General features: G+C 40.5%; 1 protein-coding gene across 3 annotated transcripts in view; it reads left to right on the top strand.

Moving 5' to 3' along the window:
- The first annotated feature begins 943 nt into the window (after positions 1 to 943).
- Hr38 (Hormone receptor-like in 38) overlaps positions 944 to 24,150 on the top strand; it is a 42,915-nt gene continuing 19,708 nt past the window's right edge. For 2 of the 3 annotated variants that reach the window (XM_046626349.2, XM_046626348.2), the window contains exon 1: positions 1,297 to 2,410. In XM_046626349.2, the coding sequence (XP_046482305.1) occupies positions 2,125 to 2,410 (286 nt within the window). In that variant the 5' untranslated portion in view covers positions 1,297 to 2,124. Of the gene's footprint in view, positions 2,411 to 24,150 lie in introns of all 3 variants that reach the window. The other variant, XM_046626350.2, reaches the window with a different exon arrangement.

The following is a 24,150-nucleotide window of genomic DNA, read 5'->3' as shown; positions in this document are numbered from 1 at the left end:
CTTGACTGCGTACAGAGTATTTAATCCTGACTAATTAGACTGACGTCATCTATGTAATAAGGACTGAGAAAAAGCGACGTGTCAATTCCAAGAGAATCCAAGTACTGTGTAGTAAATAGGACCTCCGTTGCACTTGAGGTGTGATTGGACTGCGATAAATTATTCCCAAACGCATTGATGCATGATTCCGGATGCATTGGTTACCTCTGCATAGCAGGTGGTGTCCTTGAACGTGAGAAGAGTCGTTCATCCTGGGTGGGCTTCCGCCAAAAATTAATCAAGTAACGAGGTCCATCACGACTGAAATGAAGACCAAGTGTCAATCCAAACAGAGTCCAAGTACTGTGAATCGGACTTTGACTGCACTTGAGGTGTAATTGGACCGCACTCAATCATTCCCAAATCTCACCATCCAGCAGTTTATCTTCCTATGAAAGCCGGAAGGGCTGTCAGTTTCCGGATCCCTTGGCAACCTTTCTCTACCAGGTGCTGTCTTTGACCGTTTGCGGAGTCTTTGATCCTGGATGGCAGTTGGAGTGGTAGTGTGACGAAGGTCAGCCACGTGCTGTTTCCTCGAGCGCACCATCCCCGATTTTCCGATTGATGGCGCGTCGATCATGAATGGAACGCGGCGGAGTCCCGGACCAACGCAACGGGCGGCAGCCCAGGTGGCCCTGGGTAGCCCTGACGTCGATCATCGGTCTCGCTTCCGCCGGTGTGTCGGGGTGTCAGCGTCTCAGTCGGGTGTGACGTGGCAGGTGATGACGCAACTGGTAGCGCGTCACGTGCGCTGGCGAGTGGAAGCGGTGCCCAGCGCCGGTCCATCGATCCGGCCCGCGGTGGGTGTGACGTAGCCGCCGGGAGTGACGTCACTAAGTGCCGTTCGCCAGGCTACACACAGTACGGTTTTAATATAGCGGGCACCACCGCCGAGCCCGGAGTCAGTTACGCGGTGGCCGGCTTTTCGAACGGACGACCAGCACGACTGCCTGTCCAAGACGCCTAGACTCGATCCCGCCTCGGGAGGCTGTCTCTCCCTCTGCGTTCATTTCCCCTCTGCCTCTCGGTCCAGCACCGAGATCCGAGCACCAGCAGGTTCTGCCCGCTCACTGGGGAGCAGCCGCGTTTCGGAACCGCGACCCGTAGTCAGTGTTCGTGCCGCGGAATCGGTTCACTTCAAGGAACCAGATAGAAGTCGCTCGGTTCTACACTGGCGAACACGTGGCTCAGGGCATTCGGAGGGTGACGTGATCAGTGCAGTGGGTGTTTAAGTGACCAGCCCCTGCATGCGCTACCCCAGCAACGGTCAGCTACGGCTTCTGCGACCCACGGTATCACCATCGGCAAGTGGGAAGTTTCTCGGGACCGATGTTCACCGGCCGTCGCTTCCAGGTTCGTCACAATGAGATTGGTCACTGACATATCACTTTAAAATACCACTGCACAAGTCGAAAAGCGAACAAGCATTATGATACTTACCTGATGGTCGTTAGTAAGACGCCCTCTGGGACATCCTGGCTCTGCACAAACCTGTGGATCATCTTCGAAAACCATTCCAACGTTATATTAACACTGACATGTAGTATGCTGATTACCTGCACACCTTGACTTGCAAGTATAGTCGTTTCATGGATCTCGTGTCGTCTAATTAACCCCTGGATCAGGACTACTGATGGGATGCTTTTTCCCGCTCGTAACAGAGTCATTCCCTTCTCACGTTCGTTCGCTTCACGACCTGATGATTATCCAACTGACTTCACGGATGAGGATTAGGTGTCTCAGCTGATTTATACATCAGTGGCAATAATGCCCGTCATCTGTACTGCGAGGGAGGGTCTGCGTTGAGGAGATATTGAAGTGGGTTAATTAATGTACAGTGTGTTGTACAAATGTAAATAAAGAGAGAGAAGGAGAGAAAGCGAGAGAGAGAGAAAGAGAGAGAGAGAGAGAGAGAGAGAGAGAGAGAAAGAGAGAGAGCGAGAAGGAGAGTTCTTCCGTCATAACAAACCGTCGAAGGAGCAAAGGACTTTCTCGAGTCCCCCGGCCCCGGCGGTTGTGTCCGGCTGCTTGGGGATGGTGACAGTGAAAAGCCGATGAGAGGTGAACTAGCAGGCTCTTCAGTTGATGAGAAAAAACCACAGAGGGGTTAGTTGTGCGATGCGTACTGTCGAGAGTGCCGGGACTACGGAGACTACGACGCCTTGCACCGGGTCAGCCCAGGACCTCCACATCTGCAGCTTGTACCTGTCGTCCCAATCCTCCTCGGTGACAGTCCGCCGGAATTTCGACACCGGAGAACCTCCCTCGGCATCCTCGGCCTCGGCTGACTCCAACAACAACGACAATCATCACCGGAATCTAGAGTCCTTCGAGCCCCACCTCGGTCAGCGTCTCGAGTCCAGAACGAAGTGTAAGTCTGACTATATGTACAGTATGATCGAGGAAGAGAGAGTTTGTCTAAGCATGCGGATCCACCGGCGAAGGGTCCGTCCCTCTCTAACCGTGACTTAAGCTGGCCAATTGCGATTAAGTTGCGTAAATTGCGGAGGGAATGCTCGACACCGGTTGGCCTCCAGTCAATCCTGCCGTATATCCTAACGGGCTGGAAACATGAACGGGCCTTGCCACTCGCCGACGGTGTGTTCAACAGGTCGCGATTAGCTTTCATCGTCTTGATGAAGAGCTCTCGCAAAATTCTGGAGTCCACGTCTGGTCCATGCATCATGCCCGTGAGACTTCCAGACGATAGTATTTATCGGCCGTCTAAGCGTTGTCTGTCTTCCCTCCATTGCGTCGTCGGGATTCGGTGTCCAGGTTACGCTAATCGTTTTCCCAGACACTAATTCGGGTTCTGGTATTACTGTTAGCGAAAGCCCGATTGCTTCGACTCTTCTCTTGATGCCGAATTCGCGGCACGCTGGATAGAACCATCTGCCAGCGTGAAATCGGTAATCGTGGGTCTGGGATGGATTCGATAAAGTTCGATTTCGCAAGTGGTACCGACGATGATCACTGGTTTCGGTACCGGAATTTGTATCACGATTAAGGTCCCTAGTCGCAAGGTATTGCAGGTCATGAATAGCACCGCCCTTCCGCGTGATAATAACACAGTCGAAGCCGTTTCTACTTGAACCGAATCTCTGCCTTTCTTTCACGCTCGGTCCCCGCTAATCTTAGATGAACTACAATTTAACCCGGTGCGTGACAAGAACGTTTCGTCATCATCGGTGCGATGGTTCGATTCGGGTTTCGGCGATCTGGAGTGCGAATCTGCATTTCCATTGCCTGAATAATTTAATCGACGTTAAACGCGACATAAATATTTCGTGATTGTCCGGCTAGCCGGATGGGTTGTGGGTAGTAGTGGCGGTCGGTAGTACGTGAGATGCATTTCACCAAACCTGTTTCCAACAGTTGCTCATCTATTTTAAAACCGCTCTATTTTCACCATCGACACATGCTCCTATTGTCGTTACGATGTAACCGCTGCTGGTACCGAATACCCGACAGCGCATGTAGTTCTGTGTCATTTTTTAGTCATTACGCCTGCAGCCAGACCTAGACGGGTGAAAAATTCATTTTCCCCGAACCACCGCCCCGTGCTCTGGTCTCTCAACTCTGTTAGTCCCGAATCCTTGATCCTTGATCACATACCGAGTGATTGAACCATGAAAGGTTTTTCGCCATCAGTCTGAGCTTCGACTGTCCCTGTTGTATGCAGATTCGAGGTTGCGTAATCAGGCGTCGAGGTACAGCTGCCTCTGGTGGACCTCGAATGCGCTGGTATAACTCAGGAAAGAACTTCCTAGAGGCCAACTGCATTGTTCCTACCCCAACTATAAATATATACACACTTAACTCGCGAGGAGACAGACAGTACCTGCCTAACTCGCGATCCGCGACTGCGATCCAGCCTCTCAAGCTCGGGTCACAAACGCCAAACGTTTCTTTACACGCCTTCTGGTACGTGCCATCCGCGATACCAACCTTTTTTCCCCGTCAACACTTCAGTCGACTATTTGGATGGCTGTTACGACTGCAAGATCCTCCCGTTAATAGGTACTGGCATAATTAATGAAGCGATTTTCATGCAATTATAACTATTTCCATATTCAGGAACCAGTGAGGCTTCTCTAATCCTGAAGAGTTGAAGAGCTCATAATAACAATCGAAAGTGAAACTATCAATCAACGTGGAATTTTCACATGACTACCAGGTCATTTTTTCCGGAAATTAATATCAGTTATTTCCTACATTTGCAACCACCGTCTACCGATGGTGATCGATGAATTAAAGTGTATTTCAGGAAATCAGGAACGTCATTTCGCATCAATGATTTCGAGTTTCTTTCAGTGAACCAGTTTTTACGCAACTTAACGATAGGAACATACTCAACAATCCACAGTCCTTTTCGAAAGGTGGTAATCGTAACTGTAATCACGAATAAAATAGATTTAGCATAATGAATGAGAAATCTGAAAGATCGCGCGCATTATGTTACCGATCGTCAATTGCGCTCCAATCTCACGAAGAATCGAAAAAAGTAGTTTTGACATCCTGATAATTTTAAACAAATGAAATTTTGCCCGTTGATTGCTCACCGCACATCTGGTGTGTAAAGTTTCGTTAATGCGCAGATAATTTTTGCGCCATGGTACTTAGCCTGTGCTGTGTTCGCTGCACAGTAGCTGGTATGAGTAATCAAAATTGGTAAAAATCCAACCGGTGAATACAGAGGCTTATATATATACCTGCACGTATATGCATATGTGTACACCTTGACAGCCTGTGTATAAAGAAAAGCTCCTCTGGCTCAGTGCCGACGGGCCTCGATCTAATATTGAGATGTTCGTATGTACCGGTGTCACTATATGATCACGTTGATGGAAGACTTCCGCTTGCTTTTATTGTAAAATCCATCTACGAGGGTGTGTTTTCAAAACTCTCGACTAAAATTTCATATTTGGCAATAACATTATCATCTCACTTCGCGTGTTTCTTCTTTTCTCCACTTTCATGCTATTCACTTATGCTCGTTTTTTCCTCGCGTTCTCATTCGTCGGGGACAAGTGTCCGAATGACCTTAAGTGTAGCTGACTTCGACGCTTTGAAGTCATCCCCGCATCCTTGCAAAAATACGTTTTTTTTACCGATAAGAAAAGAAGATGCTTCAACCTCATAGATGCATCACAAGTCTTTGTATGCTTGAAAGCCGTTTCTTGGGTCGTCTTCAGATAAATCAGAGATGCATAATAAAAATGTAATGTGCTATCAAGTCTGTAATCGTTTCACGTCTTTTCGACTCGTAAAGACCCTCTAGACGTTTTCGCAACGCCTTTACTGCGTTTTTTGGCGCGTGTTGTTCGGGTATCGACTTAACGGCCTGCGGCGTTCCACCCTCGACTCGTTCGCACGTGGAATCGAGAAGAGGCGTCACGTAAATTCTTTGACGTCACAGAGCAGCCGCCCCCGCCAGCATCGACCGAAACCAAAGACGTCACCGGGCGCCAAGGACGCCGCTATTTTCAGTCCGTTTCCCGTCGTCCGTCGATCCTGGGCTGGTATTGGTGGTTGCTGGTCGGTTGTAGGTGTTGGGCGCAGGTTCTACACCCCACTTACATGTCCCTCCATATGACACCGTCACGCGCTCGCTCCAGCCTCTGGCAGCACACAGCCGTCTCTGTGTTTGTTTGTGATCGCGCGTGTGCGGCTTCGTCACAACGACGACACGGCGACGACCACCGACTGACTCTCGTCTTTCAGCCTCGGAACGATCGACTCACGGTCAGAAATTCAAACAGTCGTCGATGGCGTCTCAGGCTCCGATCCTCGTCGCTATATTCGCGTTATAAACTCTCCCGCGGTCATGATCGGTTACGGTGCTTAACACGTTGTGCTGTTACGTCGCAGAGACGTAACGCAATAGTGCCGTTGTTTTCTTTTTATATTTAAAGAGTGCAGTCTGTTCAGTAGTGTTTTAATCTTTCGTATGAAATTTTCATCCTTTCCTCCGATCGGTAATTTAAAACAAAAATCAGCTCTCGTTGATCTCGGACGATAAACATTGAACGGTCAGTGAAATGAAAAAAAAAAGAAACACATTCACGTACAATTAATACACAATTGCACACGATCGAGTGAAATTACTGAAGTGTACTGTATAATATAGTATTTAATCATGGGATACGCGTATGGATATTGAGAGTGAAACATATATATGTAACGTAAATATACGTGATATATTCATATAAACCGGATGAATAATTTTGCGTCGCAACTGTGTAATTACACGTATAACTCGACTACCCTATGTGTTCAGCCTGAGTAAAAAGAAGAAAGAAAACCTAAACATTAATCCGTGGTACCTACATCTTGAGTATCACATGTGTATCTAGATATTTGAATGTATCTAATATCTGTATATATATATATACGATAGAAATTTTTTCAATTTTTAGTATTCGACACGTGTTTTTCTGCTCCGTAAGCTAACGAAAATAGTGAAAGTGTAATTAATTTCTACTCTACTTACCGCCCTTTTTTATTTCCTCCGTTTAAAGAAACAGTGAAGTGAACTTACATGCTCGGAGAGACTGGACATGTATTCCTGGATCCAAAATTGAAATGACCAAAAATAATTCATACGTAAGTGGTAACACATGCATAGATGTAGATGTAATACACGTACCTACCTGTGTTGGAACCTGACCACTAATTCGAACCGAACGATCAGGTTGTCACATAAAAAAAAAAAAACATAGTAATTCAAATTTTCTGACAAGTTTTTTTTCTACAAGCATTGCATCATGGTTTTTATATAAGGTGTTGGAAATTTTCTATCCCGCTAGCCTTATTTTTTTTTTTTTTTTGTAAATAGATAAATAAGTTCACGTATAACGTAAATACGTAACGAGGTACGTACATAAACATATAATAATAAGCACGAGGTGCGCAGGAGATGTAAGTGCGAAACTTTTGGATGAATGGAGAGCTCGTTGCGGTTGAGTGACGTCAGTTGGCTACCGGGCAAGCCGCATGACGTCACCGTTTATGCGTAGTATACGTGGGTGTACCCGTGTACAAGTATGCACGTGCATGTACAGATAATAATAAGAAAGATGTGCTGTGTTGGTGCATCAGTAGCTGTGCAAACATAATAAAGAACTCAAAGACGCTTTGCGGCTAGTACTCCTGCAGACCCGACCGTGACCGACACCCACTACTGCTGTTACTCTTAAGACGATGCTTGATAATACCGATACATATGCCCCTTTTCATTCTTCTATTTGTTTTCATTTCTTTCGCTGAGTTTGGCTCGTCAACGAAGTACTGAAATCGGTTTTTGATACGACGGTACGAATTATTTAGAATTCTTCAAGACGTCTTTAAGGAGTCTTATGCATCGAGTCAAAATTCGAGATGTCTTAAAGATATCACTGGTATAATCCGACGCATTTAGACGCCTTCGAGACGTCTTAAAAATGGTTGAAGGATATAGTCGTTTGTTTTTTGACCCGCTAGGCGAATCCAGAGAATTCTGGATCGTGAAAATATTGCGAAAACTCGAAAATCACTTAGAATTGGCTGGACTTTTGCTATTACTTCGTCCGGCAAACGTATATAGAATTTACTTGTTTTTATTTGAGTTAGGTTATATTAGGTTAAGTTCCATTATTGCAATGTTCAAAAATCGCAAAGCTATAGGCTAAATTGACGAAAAAATGTAACTCACTGAAATTTTGGTACGACACAATTCTAAATAATCGTGAAGAAGATAAAGAAAAATTAAACATTACTTAACACAACATTCGCCGAAATTATTTTACTTGAATTTTTCATTAAAAAAATTGGATCCGTCATCAATTCAAAACTTGTCTGCGTGCGAATTAAATTTCATCGTCTGTTCCCATCGCCAGCTGCTACCGTTCCTGCCTTTTCTCATCGGGTCGGCGTTAGCAGACGGTCACAGCTGTGTGATAGATCGATGAAACGGAACTGCGGCATTGCCGTGACGTTACCGACACTAGTGTGACGTCACGAACGTTATCACGTTGGTTATGTGAAGCGCCCCGGGTCAGGGAAGGATGGCCCGTTGCGCATCACGCGGAGCGCGGGACGTTCAGCGGGCAAGGTCAACTTAAAGGGGGTGTTCCGTACTTGTATAACCGACCCATCAACCCATCCGCACCAATATTGCTCAGGGCAACAAAAACCGAAACAAGTTTTAGATGGATAATAGAAGTGAGATTTAAATAAAAAAGGGTTTATTGTGGGTACGGTAATTTTTGGCTTAAGAAACCAGGAAGCGAAAATTGCGCGCAAGAAAAATTTTCAGCCATATTGCAACTCTTCAACAGTATTGAGCAACAGAGAAACGAGAAAAAAAATGATGAAAATAACATGGCGAAAATCATTAACAATAATGTTAATACATATTTTATTCCAGGTTTGAGTCTTTGTGCATATTTTATGGAATAAAATCGGGAACAGGTCATATCTGTGATTAGAAAATGCAGGATAGGTGAAATCCAAAATCTGAGGAACTGCAGAGTCAGGGCGACTTGAATTGCGAAACGTGCGCGGCGCTTGAGTGTTTGCGGCAATTAAGGGAGGTTCGAGCCGCGAGACGCTACCGGTAGTTGGCACTTTTCAAACCCCCGAGTTTTTACGCGTGGGAGATTTGAAAACTACAGCAGCGTATACATTTATATTCTCATTCTGCGAGTGATAAAAAGCTGTCGCACGTTATAAGTATAACGGTAATAATATTTGCCCATGTCTATGGCGATTTCACACGGTATTATGATCAGATACATGGATCGATTGAACATGCTTTAGATGCACGAATGAAAAGTTAGAAGCTCATAATATGTCAAAGAATGCTATTATTATCATGCCTGTGTAAGTACGCGCATGCAGATCTATGTTTGGTACATCCACAGGAAGTAGACGTAAAAATTTCGCAAGAAGATAACGTTAGAACGAGATTATCACACATTTAAGCTTGCTTCCATGTAGACATGCGCAAGTTCTAATGCCTATCGACTGCGATGTAAAGTCCACCCTTTCTTCTTCGTTGTTAAATCCGAATAAGGAGAGGATAGAAATTCGATGAAGTTGGAAATATTTTACGAAGATTGAAATGAGGCCGATTGCATAAAATCGGGCGCGAGTGTTGGGCAGAGATTATAGCCCACATATATATAACCGAAGATTTCACATCACTACGGACATTCCGTACTTATGTCTAAAATATGTAAAAAAAGTGTCAAGAAAAAGGAATGTATAATATCTGATGGATCGGTGCCAGATTTGAATACATATGATTACGCGTATTGCGTAAATTCGGATTTCCAAAAAATTCAAAAAAAACTTTAAACCAAGAATCGATATTGCAACGCGTGATACCTACAGCGCGAGGAAGAAAGATGCATGAAAAAATGAGAGCGTGAGAAGGATTAAAGAAATTATTGTAACGTTGTGTACGACGTATGATAAATTTTTTCGTTTTCCTTCTCACTCCTTCCTTGTTTCAATTCTTTACTTCAACTTTTTATCATCAAGGATCCTGGATAGGTAGAGAATATTCAATAGATCGAAAAAATAATCCAAAACTTAGAAAAAAATAACATCTCATTAATTCTAATATAAATTAAGAATTGTTAAATGGCAGAGGCAAGATTGAGAATAAAAAGATTTATATACACTACTGCACGATTCACATTTTTTTGCAATTCGCAAACTACCATTATCGGTTTAATCGCGGACGCGGACACTTCAAGGCGATATGCTAAATGTGTGTAGGAATAGTGTATAAGTATACATCCCGAATATCGGCCTTCAACCAATTATTGCACACCTTGTACGTATACTTCTGATATATTTCTATATTATACTCTCGTCAACTTGTATATTCAATTTTCAATCAATATAGTTGCGATTTCACCAATGTAATCTTTTGTTTCAATATTTTTATTTGAAAGTCAAAACAGATGGAAACAGGAGGAAATTGTACTTTATAATCATTTCTTATGTCAAATGTTCAACGGCCGATGAAATTGGAACTGAAAAAAAGAAACATTATAGCTACGCTGATTCCTTTGAATAGCTTTTTCGAATTGAATAGGGTAAAATGTTTAAAATTTATAATCAATTATTCCCTGCTTAATGCACAAGTAACTACGTAAGAACAAATTTCAACTGTTTGAAATAAAACAATATGGTCGGTGTTGACACGTTATGCACTTTGAAATAAGTGTTGTCTATATGATCGACTCCGGGGCCTCTCGCTTACCGAACGTTATTTCAGACTCAATAAAACCATGCCAAAAACAATTGAGCTGTTATTTTTCGTTCGATTTAAGCTTGATTGACGAGTATACTTAAGTTGCGAAATTTTCCGCGCGTTAATTCCACTGTTAAACAATTTATGTAATCAGTGATCGAGAGACAAGCTAGTGGAAGAACCCAATCTTGTTTCGCTAAAGGCGATGAAGCAACAGAACTTTTGTAAAAAAAACTTCCCTCACTCCAAGACTGCTGATAAAATTTCCCAAATACTTGCATATGAAACCTGTTTGTAAAATGAACACTCTGTACACCGAATGGCGATGGTTGGGTGACGGTATTCTTGTTGACACACACTAATCCTCTTCAGTCATAAACCATCGCCACTGGTCTAACTCTATTCCGTGGAGTAGGTATGTAATTACTACTCTTCTCACTGCAGGAGAAAACGATCGAGGTGGTTGAGAGTCACCAATATTTTCAGTCTAATCACTGTAATACCGATACGTAACGTTGCGAACCCCATTATGCAGAGAATCAAGGTCAAAATAAGGGTGCTTTTTATTTGCAACAGCTTTTGATACTGCTTGTAATATTTTCATAGCGTTTCGCTCATGCGTACCCAGCTGCACGAATGATAAGCGGTATGATTGACTGAATTTCCGTTTTAGTCTTCTCGTTCTGAATTCAGAGTTGCGTCGGAAAGCGTCGAAATTTCAAGCGTTAAATCTTCGTAGTTACAGAGTGATTTCTCAGCTCTTAAGCTCCCAGGGAACGTAAAATTCCAACGAATCTATTTATACGATGATTTTAGTCGCTAATCGTACTGCGCTCGATCACTGATTAATTGTGGAATCGATTTGATAGTCAGAATCAATACGAAGTGTGCTAACGTGACGTGACGGCCATGTTGTCTTTTCCCCTGGATTAGTAATCGCGTGACCATCTTTTGCTCTATTATCGTTGAAAAGGGTTTCACCCACTGATCTTAGTTTGATCACGGCAGCTTATGTCGATTAGAAGCCCCAAAAACCGCTGCGATACCCGAAGTTAAACTAACGGGTCACGTAGGTGATAGCCTATCAGAAACAGATTTAGTCACATGGTTCTACGATTTTAGCCAATGACATACGCAGTGAACCACGTGATTCTTTAGTTCCATTGCGGCTACTGAAGCGCTGGTGTAGATTTCGTCTGCTTCTAAGCAACTCAGGCCGAGGACGCTAGTCAGCTATCCAGTCAGTATAGAGATCAATGGTTTAACTAAACCGATTTCTATATTATGGAAATTGTAATTTACACAGAAAACCTGTTGTACTATAAATTTATGTTTTGATGCTATCTTTTTTACATACTTCCTGATTCTGCACTGCAATAAAAGACCGCTGCATGAGTACCTGTTGTATCAAGCCAATCGGAAAGAAAAGACGTGAAAAAACCGAAGATAAATTATTGGACAGTATAGTGAGAGCTCGCGAGATCGGGAAGTACCTCAGGTCGTTACTGGATCGGGTTTAGGATAAGCCGTTTCAGAAAGCATTGCGTAAGGGTATAACATAGGTATGTACAGACTGTTTGGATGCGCAGGAGGAGTTTATATGAGCGAGTTTAGCGACGTTTAAAAGCCAGTTGATCAACGGCACTAATAATTATGCCCGAACGATATTTTAGTTTTGTTTGTGCAATACTTACCGAGCCTTTTTGGCCGCGGCAGTTAAACGCAGTGATTACAGATGCCCGTCTGGATCTCTTACTCTTGTGACTCTAACCAGGGGAACCATTTAGCATAATTCATTTCGCGCAACGTGCGTTATTTCTTTTTTTCTTTTTATTTTCTTCCTTTTTTTTATTCATGTTATTCATCCTCGGCTATATTTTATTCGCATACAGCAGTTTATGTATACGTTTAGTATGCATGTATTTAATCCCAGATCACCTCGTCGCAGGAATTACGTAATACACCCGTCTAGCTCAGAGGCTATTTTATTACATACATGTCTACTTACACATACACACGCATGTATATAATATATATATATATATATTAACTATAATATCAGCTTATATATATGTGTGTGTGTGATTTTTATTTTTTTTCTTCTTTTAACGGCAATAATTATAATTTCTGTCAAGCACGCTGCAGCCGCAGAAACGGTACCGACGATAAAGATTGTAGAAAACTTATTCGCAAATATAGGTGGCGGTGTTCCAGCATTCCAAATCTCGAAATTTCTCCAAGCTTTGACCGATCCATTAATCGTACTGCATTGTCGCGATGCGCTGACACGGGTGCGCTATTGACGCAAGCGATTAGACCCCGTTCTTACTAAATCCGTTCTTTCAGCGCATGTCGCCCGCGCCGAAAAAGATTTCCACAATATTGTACAACAGGTCGTTGGTATTCAGGGGGCGGAATTAGACTCCGCGATGCGCTAGCATGCGAACCGCGTACCGCGTCGCTGCGCGGGCATCGATCGCGAAGAAATAAGGAAAGAAGAGGAAGAAGAGATCGTGGGAGAACGACTTCCATATAAAACTTATCGTTGATTTCACACGGACTCAGCTCTCACTCGTTCGAGCCAGCAGCGTATTCAACACAGCGCCACATCTCTACCTCTTTTTGTCGATCCACGTATAGCTGACGTCAGTACGAACCCAACGACTCCTGGATCGTTAAAATCGGTTTAGCCGTTCCCAAGATATCGAAGTTTGGATTTTGCCGCTAGCGCGAGGCGTTCACTCGCTATTCTCTGTTGTTTCGTTCGCTCGCCCGTGCCGATTCGCGTTACTCGCAAAATTCGAACGGCGATATCTTGGAAACGGCTTAACCGATTTTAACGATTCGGGACTCGTTGGATTCGACTTGACAACGGCCACGAAGTGGACGCTGAATTTACGCCTTGTCGCCAAACTAAAAATTCGATTTCGATTCAATACGATATTGCATCTTCTGCCCAACTCATGCATAATTCTCATGCCAGACAACGCCGCGGGCCAAATCGGGCTTTTCTCCAATCCAGCGGTGGTTCCAAGATCCTCTTTGGGTCACCACTATACCAGTTGTGAGGACCGACCGACCGCGTGCCGCGGGACTAAGTTGAGGCCACCCGCTTGGCCGGCCATACACACCGCGCCCACATCTCCGCATACTGATGATTCGATATCGGGTAATACCTCAGTCGGAGGTGAATCAAGGTCGCGCGTATGATTTCCAACTTTTCTCTTCTTTTTCTTTATCTTTTTTTTCACAGCTTTCATCCTGACACATGTATCAAACGACACGATTCTTCTACCGTCACATAAAAAATTATCCGATTCTTGCAATGTTGAAACGTTTTTTTTTTTTTATTTCTATCTTTTCAAGAAAAATTTTTTCTACCCATTATCGCGGCAATTAAGAAGTAAATAAAATAAAACTGCACAATGTAACCGTACAAGGCGCGATGAGGATACTCGCTTATGGCGTAAAAAACGTGTCCTGGGGTACATGATTTATAAAATACTACATAGTAAAATACTGGTTTTTAATGTACGGATATTTTGTGTCGAGTTTGGAGGCGGAGGTGGAGTCTCTGCACGAAACGAGGTGTGCGTACATATATACATATACACACATATAAATCGATCATAGATCGTGGAGTCGACCTCGTTCACCTCGAGTCGAAAGCGCTGCAAGGCGGTAGCGAGGCTGGAACAGGCTAAAAGTCCTAGAATACCATCGGCTAGCTGAGGACAGGACAGGCTAGGCCTGAACCAGCAGTAGCTGCTGGCAACAGCGGCAGCACCAGGCGAGGAGAGCCGAGCGTTAATCGAGGCAATCCACTATACACGGTGCTTCAGAGGTACATATACGCAGGCATGGGTTATACACACGTGGGTACATAAGTTGTATAAAATTCCACTCGTTTTGTATACATTCATGCATATGTACATATGTATGATACTGAAGTGAAGGTGGTAGGTTAGGATTGTCGTCGTTTCATCGTAGCGTCGCGACGCGTCGCTGCCGATCCGCTGAATAGCTTCCAGAGGGCGGATCCGTCGCCGCTATTAATTTTTTATTTTCTTCGTTTTTCTGTGTAAAAAAACCTCTTGTCGACAAAAATGTTTAGGATCAGATTATAAAACAGAAAAAAAAAAATCCATTCACTTCCTGAGATCTTGACTATTTCACGGTAAATGGTTGAGATTCACAGACCTCACTCTGTCGATTCTTATTATACAGTGGTTTTCTCTTTTCAGAGAAAGTATGAGATTTTTGAATTTTGATTTCGCCGATCGGCTTCTCATCAAAATTATATCAATTTCTTGAAAATATGTTGGATGGTAACTATAGCGTCAAAGGTCTGCAACTTCGAAATCGATTTTAATCAGAGTGTTGCAGTAAAATGAGTACATTTTGAAAACCAGAAAAAATTGCCTAATACGTAATTTCAAGTACTTTTTCATATTTTGAAATTGAACAGAAATCAGCTTACTGAACGAGGTCTGAAAAGGGTGAAAAAAAAAAATCGGGATCAAAAGAAAAAAAAAAAATTCCATCGGTACTAATATATTATATGTACGTTTATATGTGCATAATTAAGAATGTCTCCTAGCTTTAGGTACATGTTCGATAATCAATGTGTGCGTTTGCGTGTATACATGTATATATATTAACTCGGGTTCTTAATAGTTGTGTATTAGTATTGAGGTATGCATATGTTTGTCTCTGTAGGTGTGCGAATTCGATTGGCCTTGATCAGTATCTCATATGCGATCATTCTTTCGGCGCGGTCTTCGGTCATACAAATAGGCGTATACCTATATTTTCATATAGGTATGTATAGCGCACAGTGACGGAGAATGTTAATTAACTATTCACTGTACAGCCGAAAAGAGAGACTTCACAAATGCAACCCTTGTTTTTTAATACTGTTGAACCAGTTCAGTATGCAAAATATATTTCGAAATAAAGAAAATAAAAAAAAAAAGCAAAAAATCAACGTGAAACGAGTAAAGAAGTCTACAACAGCCTCGAGTCTGTGGATAGATGTATATTTTACACGAGGGGAAGAGTATGGGTTAAAAATAGGTTCACAGAATTAAAATGATCAATGAAATGAAACGAGGTCTCTATAATTATACGCAATAATAAATTCGGGCGTTAGAAATGAATCTGGATGACGAAAAATTCAATGTTAAAAAAAAGAATTGAACAAAAAGGGAGACAGAAATAATTTTTTTTTTTTTTCTCTTCCAATTATCTCCGATGATCTGCGACTTATGTAATAAGCGGTTAGGCACCTTATACCTACGTGTTGATAATCGCGGTGTGGCTGATTATGAGTTACGCGGGGAAAGGCGAATCACAAACACCAGTCCATATGTATATAACTGTGTAATAGCTGCAGCGAACGCAGCGTCGATGATAATGATGACCCCGTCAAAAGCTAGAAATCCTTTCCCTCACGAGACGACGGTTCGCGACCGTTCAGATATTGGGTAAATGTATTGGCGCGTTCTCCATTAATCGGTACCTATTACCATGTGCCGTTAATTTCTGCACCTCTTAATTATACCCGTACACAGAAAACAAAGAGAGGGAGTGAGAGGGACAAAATTCGTCTAGATAATGTTTCAGCATTATATTGATTTGCACCGTGCCAAATATGGCGAGACGATTATGAATTTTTTTTCTCTTTTATATCTTCTTCCAGTGAAACAAATCCTTCTCGATTCAAAAAAAAAAAGGAAAAAGAAAGAAAACTGCGATTAACAGATTGATTTGCGATATTCTCAATAGTTATAAAACGCTATTTAATTTATCTATAAATACGTTTATTAATTTATCTCTAAAAATCGGATTTTCTCCATCGTTTTTTCGTTTCTTTTGCCTGCTATAGTGATTCTCTGACGATGAACATCAACGAAATTGTTCATGTATTTATGACTCGTGTAGCCCATTTTTCATTCATCGCTATAAAACTAGTCTTTCGCGAAACAGCGAGTATGTGAAATGAAAAAAAAAAAAAAAAATAAGAAAAAAAACTCGATAAATTTTGTAAAAAAAATGGTCAGGTATATCATATGATTAATGAAACTGACTAGTAGTAGTGTAATAAAATTTCCAATTCGATGTACACACACGGACGTTTTCATATATATCCTTACACACGTAATGATGCGAAGATTATTACAAGCTTAGAGATGCGAGTATAAATAATGTGGTTTTATACATCTACATTTTGCAGATGCACCGTTCCGTTCTCGCGGCGGAGACTTCGACGCGTGGTTTTACAGGTCTCTGCGTCGTCGATCGGTGAATAATGTAGATTATACACACACACACACACACACCCACACATAATTTTACGAACGAGCGCCTAAAAGATCGAGTGAAAAAATTTTGAGGCAAAAAACTTATCAACATAAGCATCCAAAAAACGTACGGAATACCGTCAAACAGATTCTTGTCCTTAAACTAATAGAGAGTACGAATAGCAGTTGATGCTTTTCCGAGAAAGACAGACAGATAGATACGAACACGTTCCTTATACGGTAATCTGGAAATGGAGAGAGATAGATAGCTAGATAGATAATGACATTTATTGCAAAAAAATTAATCAAATATAACAGCGTGTTGCCAAACTACCAAATAAGCTTTATTAGTATTTAACCGACCGTAGAGAATAACAGAATCGGAAAGTAGAGGCTAGAGGCAGCAAATAAGATAACATGAATAATACATAACTATATATATATATACCGGGAAAATCTCTTGAAACTTGAAAATCAACTGCGTATGCGCGAGTTTTATCGGCTGTTCGTGCAGGCTGGCCATCCCGAGTTTCAGCTGTCAAACTGATTCTTGCGGCGATGTAGTTGATACGAATTTTCGAGGTTAGCATCTCAAATAATTGAGGTAGTGACTCGGAGAGGTTTGGGAAGCATTTGTCATTGAGCCGGAAAGTTGATTCTTCAACGAACGGTCGGAATTTAATGCTTATGCTCTTTGAAGATTCAAACGTACACATTTTGCGTACGTTGGTGCACCTGCATCGCAGACAACAATATCGCCGCGGGAAGATTTCGCCGACCAATGAGATTGAATTATTTGGCGCATGCGCGGTTGATTTTCAAGTTTCGCGAGATTGTCCCGGTATATAATACAATGCAAAGATTTATAACATAAAATAAATAATAATAGGGAGAGAGAGAGAATACTGCTTACTTAAATATGATAGTTTGGTTGTAGGCGAAACATTAGTTCCTGTTACAGCCCAGTGTAACGGATATACCATAAATATAAATTGAGGAGGGACAACCGGGGGAAGGGGGGGGGGGGGGGGGGTCGATCTGTGAAAATCGAGGAACGTAACTAATTCGAATGTAACTAGCATGATTATATACATATACATATGATGCTCGTCTAACCCACCAATGATAAATAATAAAATATTGTAACTACAGACACACATTGCGTGTATCACGCAAATCCCTTTATATGCAGGATTTGTCTTACATCATCTGATTTACGTCGAGCTACATGCATACGTACTTATACATGTATAAATTTACGTTGGTGCATGACTTCGAAAAGAAATCCGTAAAATGAAAGGGGAGTAAATATGAAGAAGAATCCCGTTTTTCTTAGTTGACGAAAAAATTACGTTTCAAAAGTATGAAATTACTGTGTGTAAATATAAAGAAAATTTGCGCGTAACGAGAACGGAACAAGTGAGTGAATAATTTTACCGAATTGCAGTGCAAAAGCGATTAGGTATACCATACAATGTATTGTGAAATGTGTTAATTAATTAGAGTTGTGCTACGAAAAACAAGGAACAAAAATTGAATCGAACCTGGTCATTCGAAATTTGTATCATTTGTTTCTTTGCTCGTTGGGTTTGTTTCATTTCTTTTTCTATTTATGCCTACATCTATCCGAACAACGGTTCTTTACGAATCAAATGGGCTATTGTGATCGAACAAATAATAGTCTGATTAGTTTCTCCACGTACTCGGCATTTTTTTTTCTTCCCTTTTTATTCTCTTATTTATTTGGAATTTCTCTCAGTCTCTGTGTTTAATTTTTTTTTCTTTAGCCTACGGTAATATCGATTTATATTATGTCAAGGTCGTCGTGAATTGAAGATTTTTCACAAATTGGAACATGCTTGATTTAAATGTATATACTCGTATATGCACCGGTATATACATAGTATATGTAATACGTATATTATAAGTATATTCCGGTGGGCCTTCCTAATGCCCTTGACATCCATATACGCGTGTAAAATTCCAGGCATATATGCACGAAGTGGGTTCGTATTCGCACGTAAACGATAAATAGTTGGCAATTAAAATTTTTTTCTTACCGTAAAATTTAGCCTTAATCTTCAGTCTGTTTTTCATTATGATTGTAATTTTTTTCCTCATTCTATTTTTGTATTCAATCCATTTTTACAATGTAATAATATATTACGAACCGGTGGTGAGGAAATTTTTTGAATTAATTATGCAGATATAGAAATAGCGTCGGAGTGGAAGAAAAAAATTGACAGCTAATGTCAGCAGACGATTAATAATAAATTAGGGTAAACGAAAAAAAAGCATGTAACAGTATTGAATCAGAACTCGTTCGCCTAATAAACCGTTGGAATATAGCCATTTTCAAGTGACTACATAACGACATCATCTATAAAAAAAACGAAGAGAGAACGAGGTGAGTTATAATAAGCGATAAGTGTTTGACAAAAAATTGAAGATGTGAAATTAAAATAAAACACGTAGTCAAAATAAATGCGATCCGGAACATGAAATGACAACATTTTCAAATATATGTTGCACGGTTAGTGCAGGCGCCAAGCCTGATTTATCACGGTGTTGTAATACGAGCTTAAGGCGGTGATCACTGGGAGAGGTTTAAGCCTAATTGAACCGAAGTTAAGAAGCTTATCGACGATGAGAGATCGACCGATTGGAATCGATTGATCGCGAGTGTATACAGCTGGAATATCGATAACATCGGCAATTAATCAGTTAACCCGCCTATACATATATGATATCAAATGCACATAGTATACCTTATATTATATGTGTATAAGTATACATATAGAGAGCGTGTGACGAAGCGAAATAAATCCTATAACAGACGTGTTGTTATGGGATGTTGTGTATCGATCGGTATTGTGTGTATATATATTCACGATTCAATACAACACACATATATATAGGGCATTCTATGCCAACTTTAAAAATAGTTGACATTTTTATTTTGGCTGAAACTTGGCTATCTCTCCAATTTTTTCGTCAAACCGTTCATCAGATATGAATTATCGAAAATTTTGACAATTTTTTCCAAACGCTCATAACTTTTTGAAATATCCATAAACTCGCATGTTTTTTTCAAATCGAATATTTTTTAATGTGATTATTTAAAATGGAATGAAAAAAAATATTACAATCGTTTTTATTAATGTTATTATTCAATTTTTATATTGTAATGTTTTTTTTAAACTTGATTGTTTCAATTTATTACACAATAGCAACTTATAGAAAAGGATTTCACGGGAATGATATTAAATCAAGTAATTATCTTAATATTCGATATACAAAAAGTGAAACAATAACAGGGACTCGAAAATTCCATTGCGTGATTCCAAACAAATATTGGTATTCAACGTTGAGATCGATTTCAAACTCGAGTAAAAGTAATATTTAAAATATTTAAAGGCAACGTAAATAAAATAAAAAAATTAGGAATAAAAAATTTCGTTCAAAATACTGATTAATTATTTTCTCAACTTCTGATTCCTTTAATTCGCAACTTTTCACTATTAATATGTTTAATGAAACATTGTATTAGGCATTAAGAGCAATATTTCAAGTTTTGAAAAAAAAATCAAGTTTCACAATTTTAAAAAATCGAAAAAAAACCGGAATATCGTTTTACCAGGCTAGGTTTGAAACTTGAACTTGAGGGAATGAACAGTAAAATTTTGGAGAATTTTAAATAAAACTCGATAGATGCATTAAAGTTAAGAAAAAAAATATTGATCCTAAAATTGAAAAAACTATAGTAAAAAAAGCTTTCGAAATTTTTTTGCACAACATTTTCAAGATATCCATTTAAAAACATACGAAGTGAAGAGAAAAACATCGAATTGACATATATTTCAAAAATTTACCAGCATTTGAAAAAAAAACTATTCAAATTTTTGAAAATTCATCCCTTATGAACGGGTCGAAAAAAAAAACGTTTGAAACTCACGGAACGTTTCTTCGCAGAATGCATAAAAATAGTCAAGTTTCAGCCAAATCAAATATGTCAATTTTCGCGGTAGGTTGAGTTGGAACGGAATGTCCCATTATACGTATACAATACGTGCTTCATAATCATCGATTGTTCATGACGTGCGATAATCGCCGTATAGATTTCATTATCCGTTGTTATACGTGATACGTTTACACACACATATAATGTTCATGCACATGCACACATTTAAATACATATATTTATACACACGGTTAGTAATTGACGCGGGTTTAAATACCCACCAAACCTGTTTCGCGCCGCACATACCTACACTACTAAGGAGATCAGTGATCACAAAAATAAAAGGCTGAAAAGCTACCTAAGAAAACACAAGAAGACAAACCATGAAACACACGGTAGTCTGCTATCTGGCACTGCCGCACATAAACACTACAAATGTAAAACGCCAATATGCAATAAAAACCAATTCATTCATTCATTCATACCTTCGCCACACAATGTATCATACACATTACGTACGTACGGATACATACGTTATTAAACCCTGCGCGCGGTTTTTTTTTTCACTGTCATTAATTGACTCACAAACCAAGAAGAAATGAGTACTGCGAAAGCTAAACTTATTCCCATGGAGTTCGCTTTGTTGTAAACTGGGTAAAAGTAAATTAAAATTCCGTTACGTATTCACGAATTCAACTAGGTATAGTAAAATATTTGAACAATTATATACGCGTAAATTATAAGTATTGTTTATTTACTTTTGTGTTTCCAGGTTGAAACAGTTTTCCTAGTAGACAACTTTCGTACGGAAGTAATTGAACAGTAGAGAGTTGGAATTGAAATTTTTGGAACGTTCCTTTCTCTCTGAAATACGAAGAAAGCTCATTAAAAGTAAAAAAAGTTCGGGATTTTTTTTTTTTTTTTTTTTTTTTTTCAGAACGCAGATCAGAGGCAAATTTCGAAGCAAGTATGGATAAGTGTAAGCAGCGGTGTGTCAAAATCAAGTAGCCGTAATATATAACTGACAAGTACAATACAATAAAAATTGAAACGAAGGTAACATTCTCCGTCCTATCCGATACATCGTATCCTATCTCGTCGCGCTCGCGGGTTCACAATGTAATCAGATTTGGCTGGCATACACATAATGTTATGGTTAGCCAAGGCACGTAGGTATGACCCGGGGGGTTATTGCGACCCATTAATTGCAACACGATTTCTGTCTCGATCACCGCAGACGGACATCGTCGTTGCACCACGTAAATCTCGCACACGCCCGACGTACGTCTCACAGTTTTATCTTTAAATTTTAACTCGGACCCTTGAAGTATCGGAAAAACAGATGCAACAATCTACTACACGGTGAAAGCTCGGTTATCGTTTCGAACTTGTATGTTTTTCTAGTTTTAACGTGAAATTTTTTTGCTCGTGGCAATTGCTGCCTATAAACGATGTGGAAATATTTCACTTGTACCATACGCTACGTATTCCGACAACCAGTGCTGTTCTCTATTAATATATACGTTATTGCAGCTGATTTTTAGTCGAATCTTTCGATACGATGATTGTCCTGTTTACCGCTGATTAGCTTTTGATGTTTCGTGTACTCATCTACCGCTAGATGGCGCAGCGTGATCTGTGTGCCTGTTGTTCTCCCAAACACGTTCCGGCAAGTTCAGATCAGCGCATCATCTACGGAAAGATGATCTCCACTTACCGTCACTGGACCGAGCTTAACCCCTCGATAACACACCTATTTTTGCAATCATTGGGAACACTCTGGGTCAAAATGACACTGCGCTAATATTGATTTGTTACCATTTCAAATCTACGAGTCCGATCTACATGAAAAAAATCATTTACAATGCGACAGTGTGGTTTAGAAGTGTCAGTATAAATCATAAATATGAATATAAAAAATCAGGAAAAAGAGAAACGTTTGAAGAATTACTGTTTTAGAAGAAAAAGAAGGTCTGTGTCAGAATAATAGAGTGTGTTCTCGAAGGGTTGACTTAGCGTGCGCTGCGGTGAGATGCTCTGATTAATAATATTAGTCGATTTCGTTAGGGTGAATAAAATGACAAGGCGATACTTATAAAATTCATATATTTCACTTCAACGTTATACTCACTTATACAACAATATCGCCACATCCTTTGAAAAATGTATAACTGAAGTTTGATTTTAGTATCAAAAAGATACAATAGTTTATTGAAAATATGTTACTTAACAAATAGTTTGAAACATGAGAATCGAATTAAAAGTCACTCGTGGTAATAAATTTTGCATCGGGATTTTCCAACACATTTTTCATCAAATTTTTTACCCCGAATCAACCAAATGTAACAAAAGAGAAGTTTAACTGCTAGCACGTTCTCTTCTACTTTTTTTACATACGTGTTACTGACCTGAAGCAACGAGAGAATAATCCAGTTCAGATGTGATTTATCGTTAGCCACTTTCACATTTTGAATTCCCAATTGCAAAATTGAAGATTCTTTTGTCGGCCACATAAATGTTCGAACTGGTGACTCCTAAAGAGGTTCGAATCGCCTCGACGCGACGAGATGAGGATAAACACACGTTAATGAGTAACCGTATAACTCTACACGCTGAACACGTGTGGGCGACTTTGCACCCTTTTTGTTGTCCGGTTACAACATATGCGATGAACCGCTCTGTGCTATCTGAAAAAGCTAGGTATATGTATAGCGATGATGCGTGTACGAAAAAGTTGAGTCTTAACATCTGTAGTGCTCCATTTGACTCGTCTATAACCTGTTTCAAAGACGAAGGTACGGCTTATCAGTCTTCGCTTTAAAGTACCTCATGAATTCCTAAGACTAGACAAGTATTGTTTAAACTTCCGCTGTCTTCGCATCACTTCGCAAATTGCAGGCATGGTGTGTCTTTGTACAGTGTGACTTGAAGCAATTCAAAGTCATTCCAAGATTGCTTCTCACAATCTCCTGTTAATATGACGTAGTGGACTTTATGTGGCCTCAACATAAATCGAGATGATTTAAATTGACTCGAGTTTAACATAACATGTGTTTGGAAGACCTCAAGTCACTTTTTAAATCATAAGACATCGCATTAGTAGTTGTTTATTTCTTCTTCGAGCTTTTCGATGAGATCCGGTAATTGAGGTGAAATCAATCGCTGGTCTTATTCAATTATTATTCAATCTAGGTCAATTATGTTCACCTCCGAGTTACCGTCGGACCAAACCAGCTGATCTCGACGAGCATGCATGCACGTTGACCGACTGCTGCGCCTATCGATCATTCTTTTCTTCAAACGTTCCTTTCGTTTTGCGCGGTTCAATTAATTCCCAGGGTGTTACGGGTGCCTGATATTACCTCTGCGTTTGAAGTAGGACAAGCCGAAAACTTGGCTCAGTAAAACATTCGCGAACTTATGGAATATAGTAAGGTTCGGAAAAATGTCTCTACGACGCATTCCGCGTTCTTCGTTCATCTTCCGTGTGTTAAGCATCAGGCCGAGCTAAGTTCGACGGTGTTTGCCCCGAGGCTGTTGGATGTGCTGGTAGCCACATGTCGCCGTCTTTGTCCAAAGAGGTGGTCGCGGTTATGTAGGTC

The sequence above is a fragment of the Neodiprion pinetum genome, chromosome 5 (genome assembly GCF_021155775.2).
Source record: "Neodiprion pinetum isolate iyNeoPine1 chromosome 5, iyNeoPine1.2, whole genome shotgun sequence".
NCBI classification, from domain to species: domain Eukaryota; kingdom Metazoa; phylum Arthropoda; class Insecta; order Hymenoptera; family Diprionidae; genus Neodiprion; species Neodiprion pinetum.
This window is presented reverse-complemented; position numbering and strand designations above follow the sequence as displayed.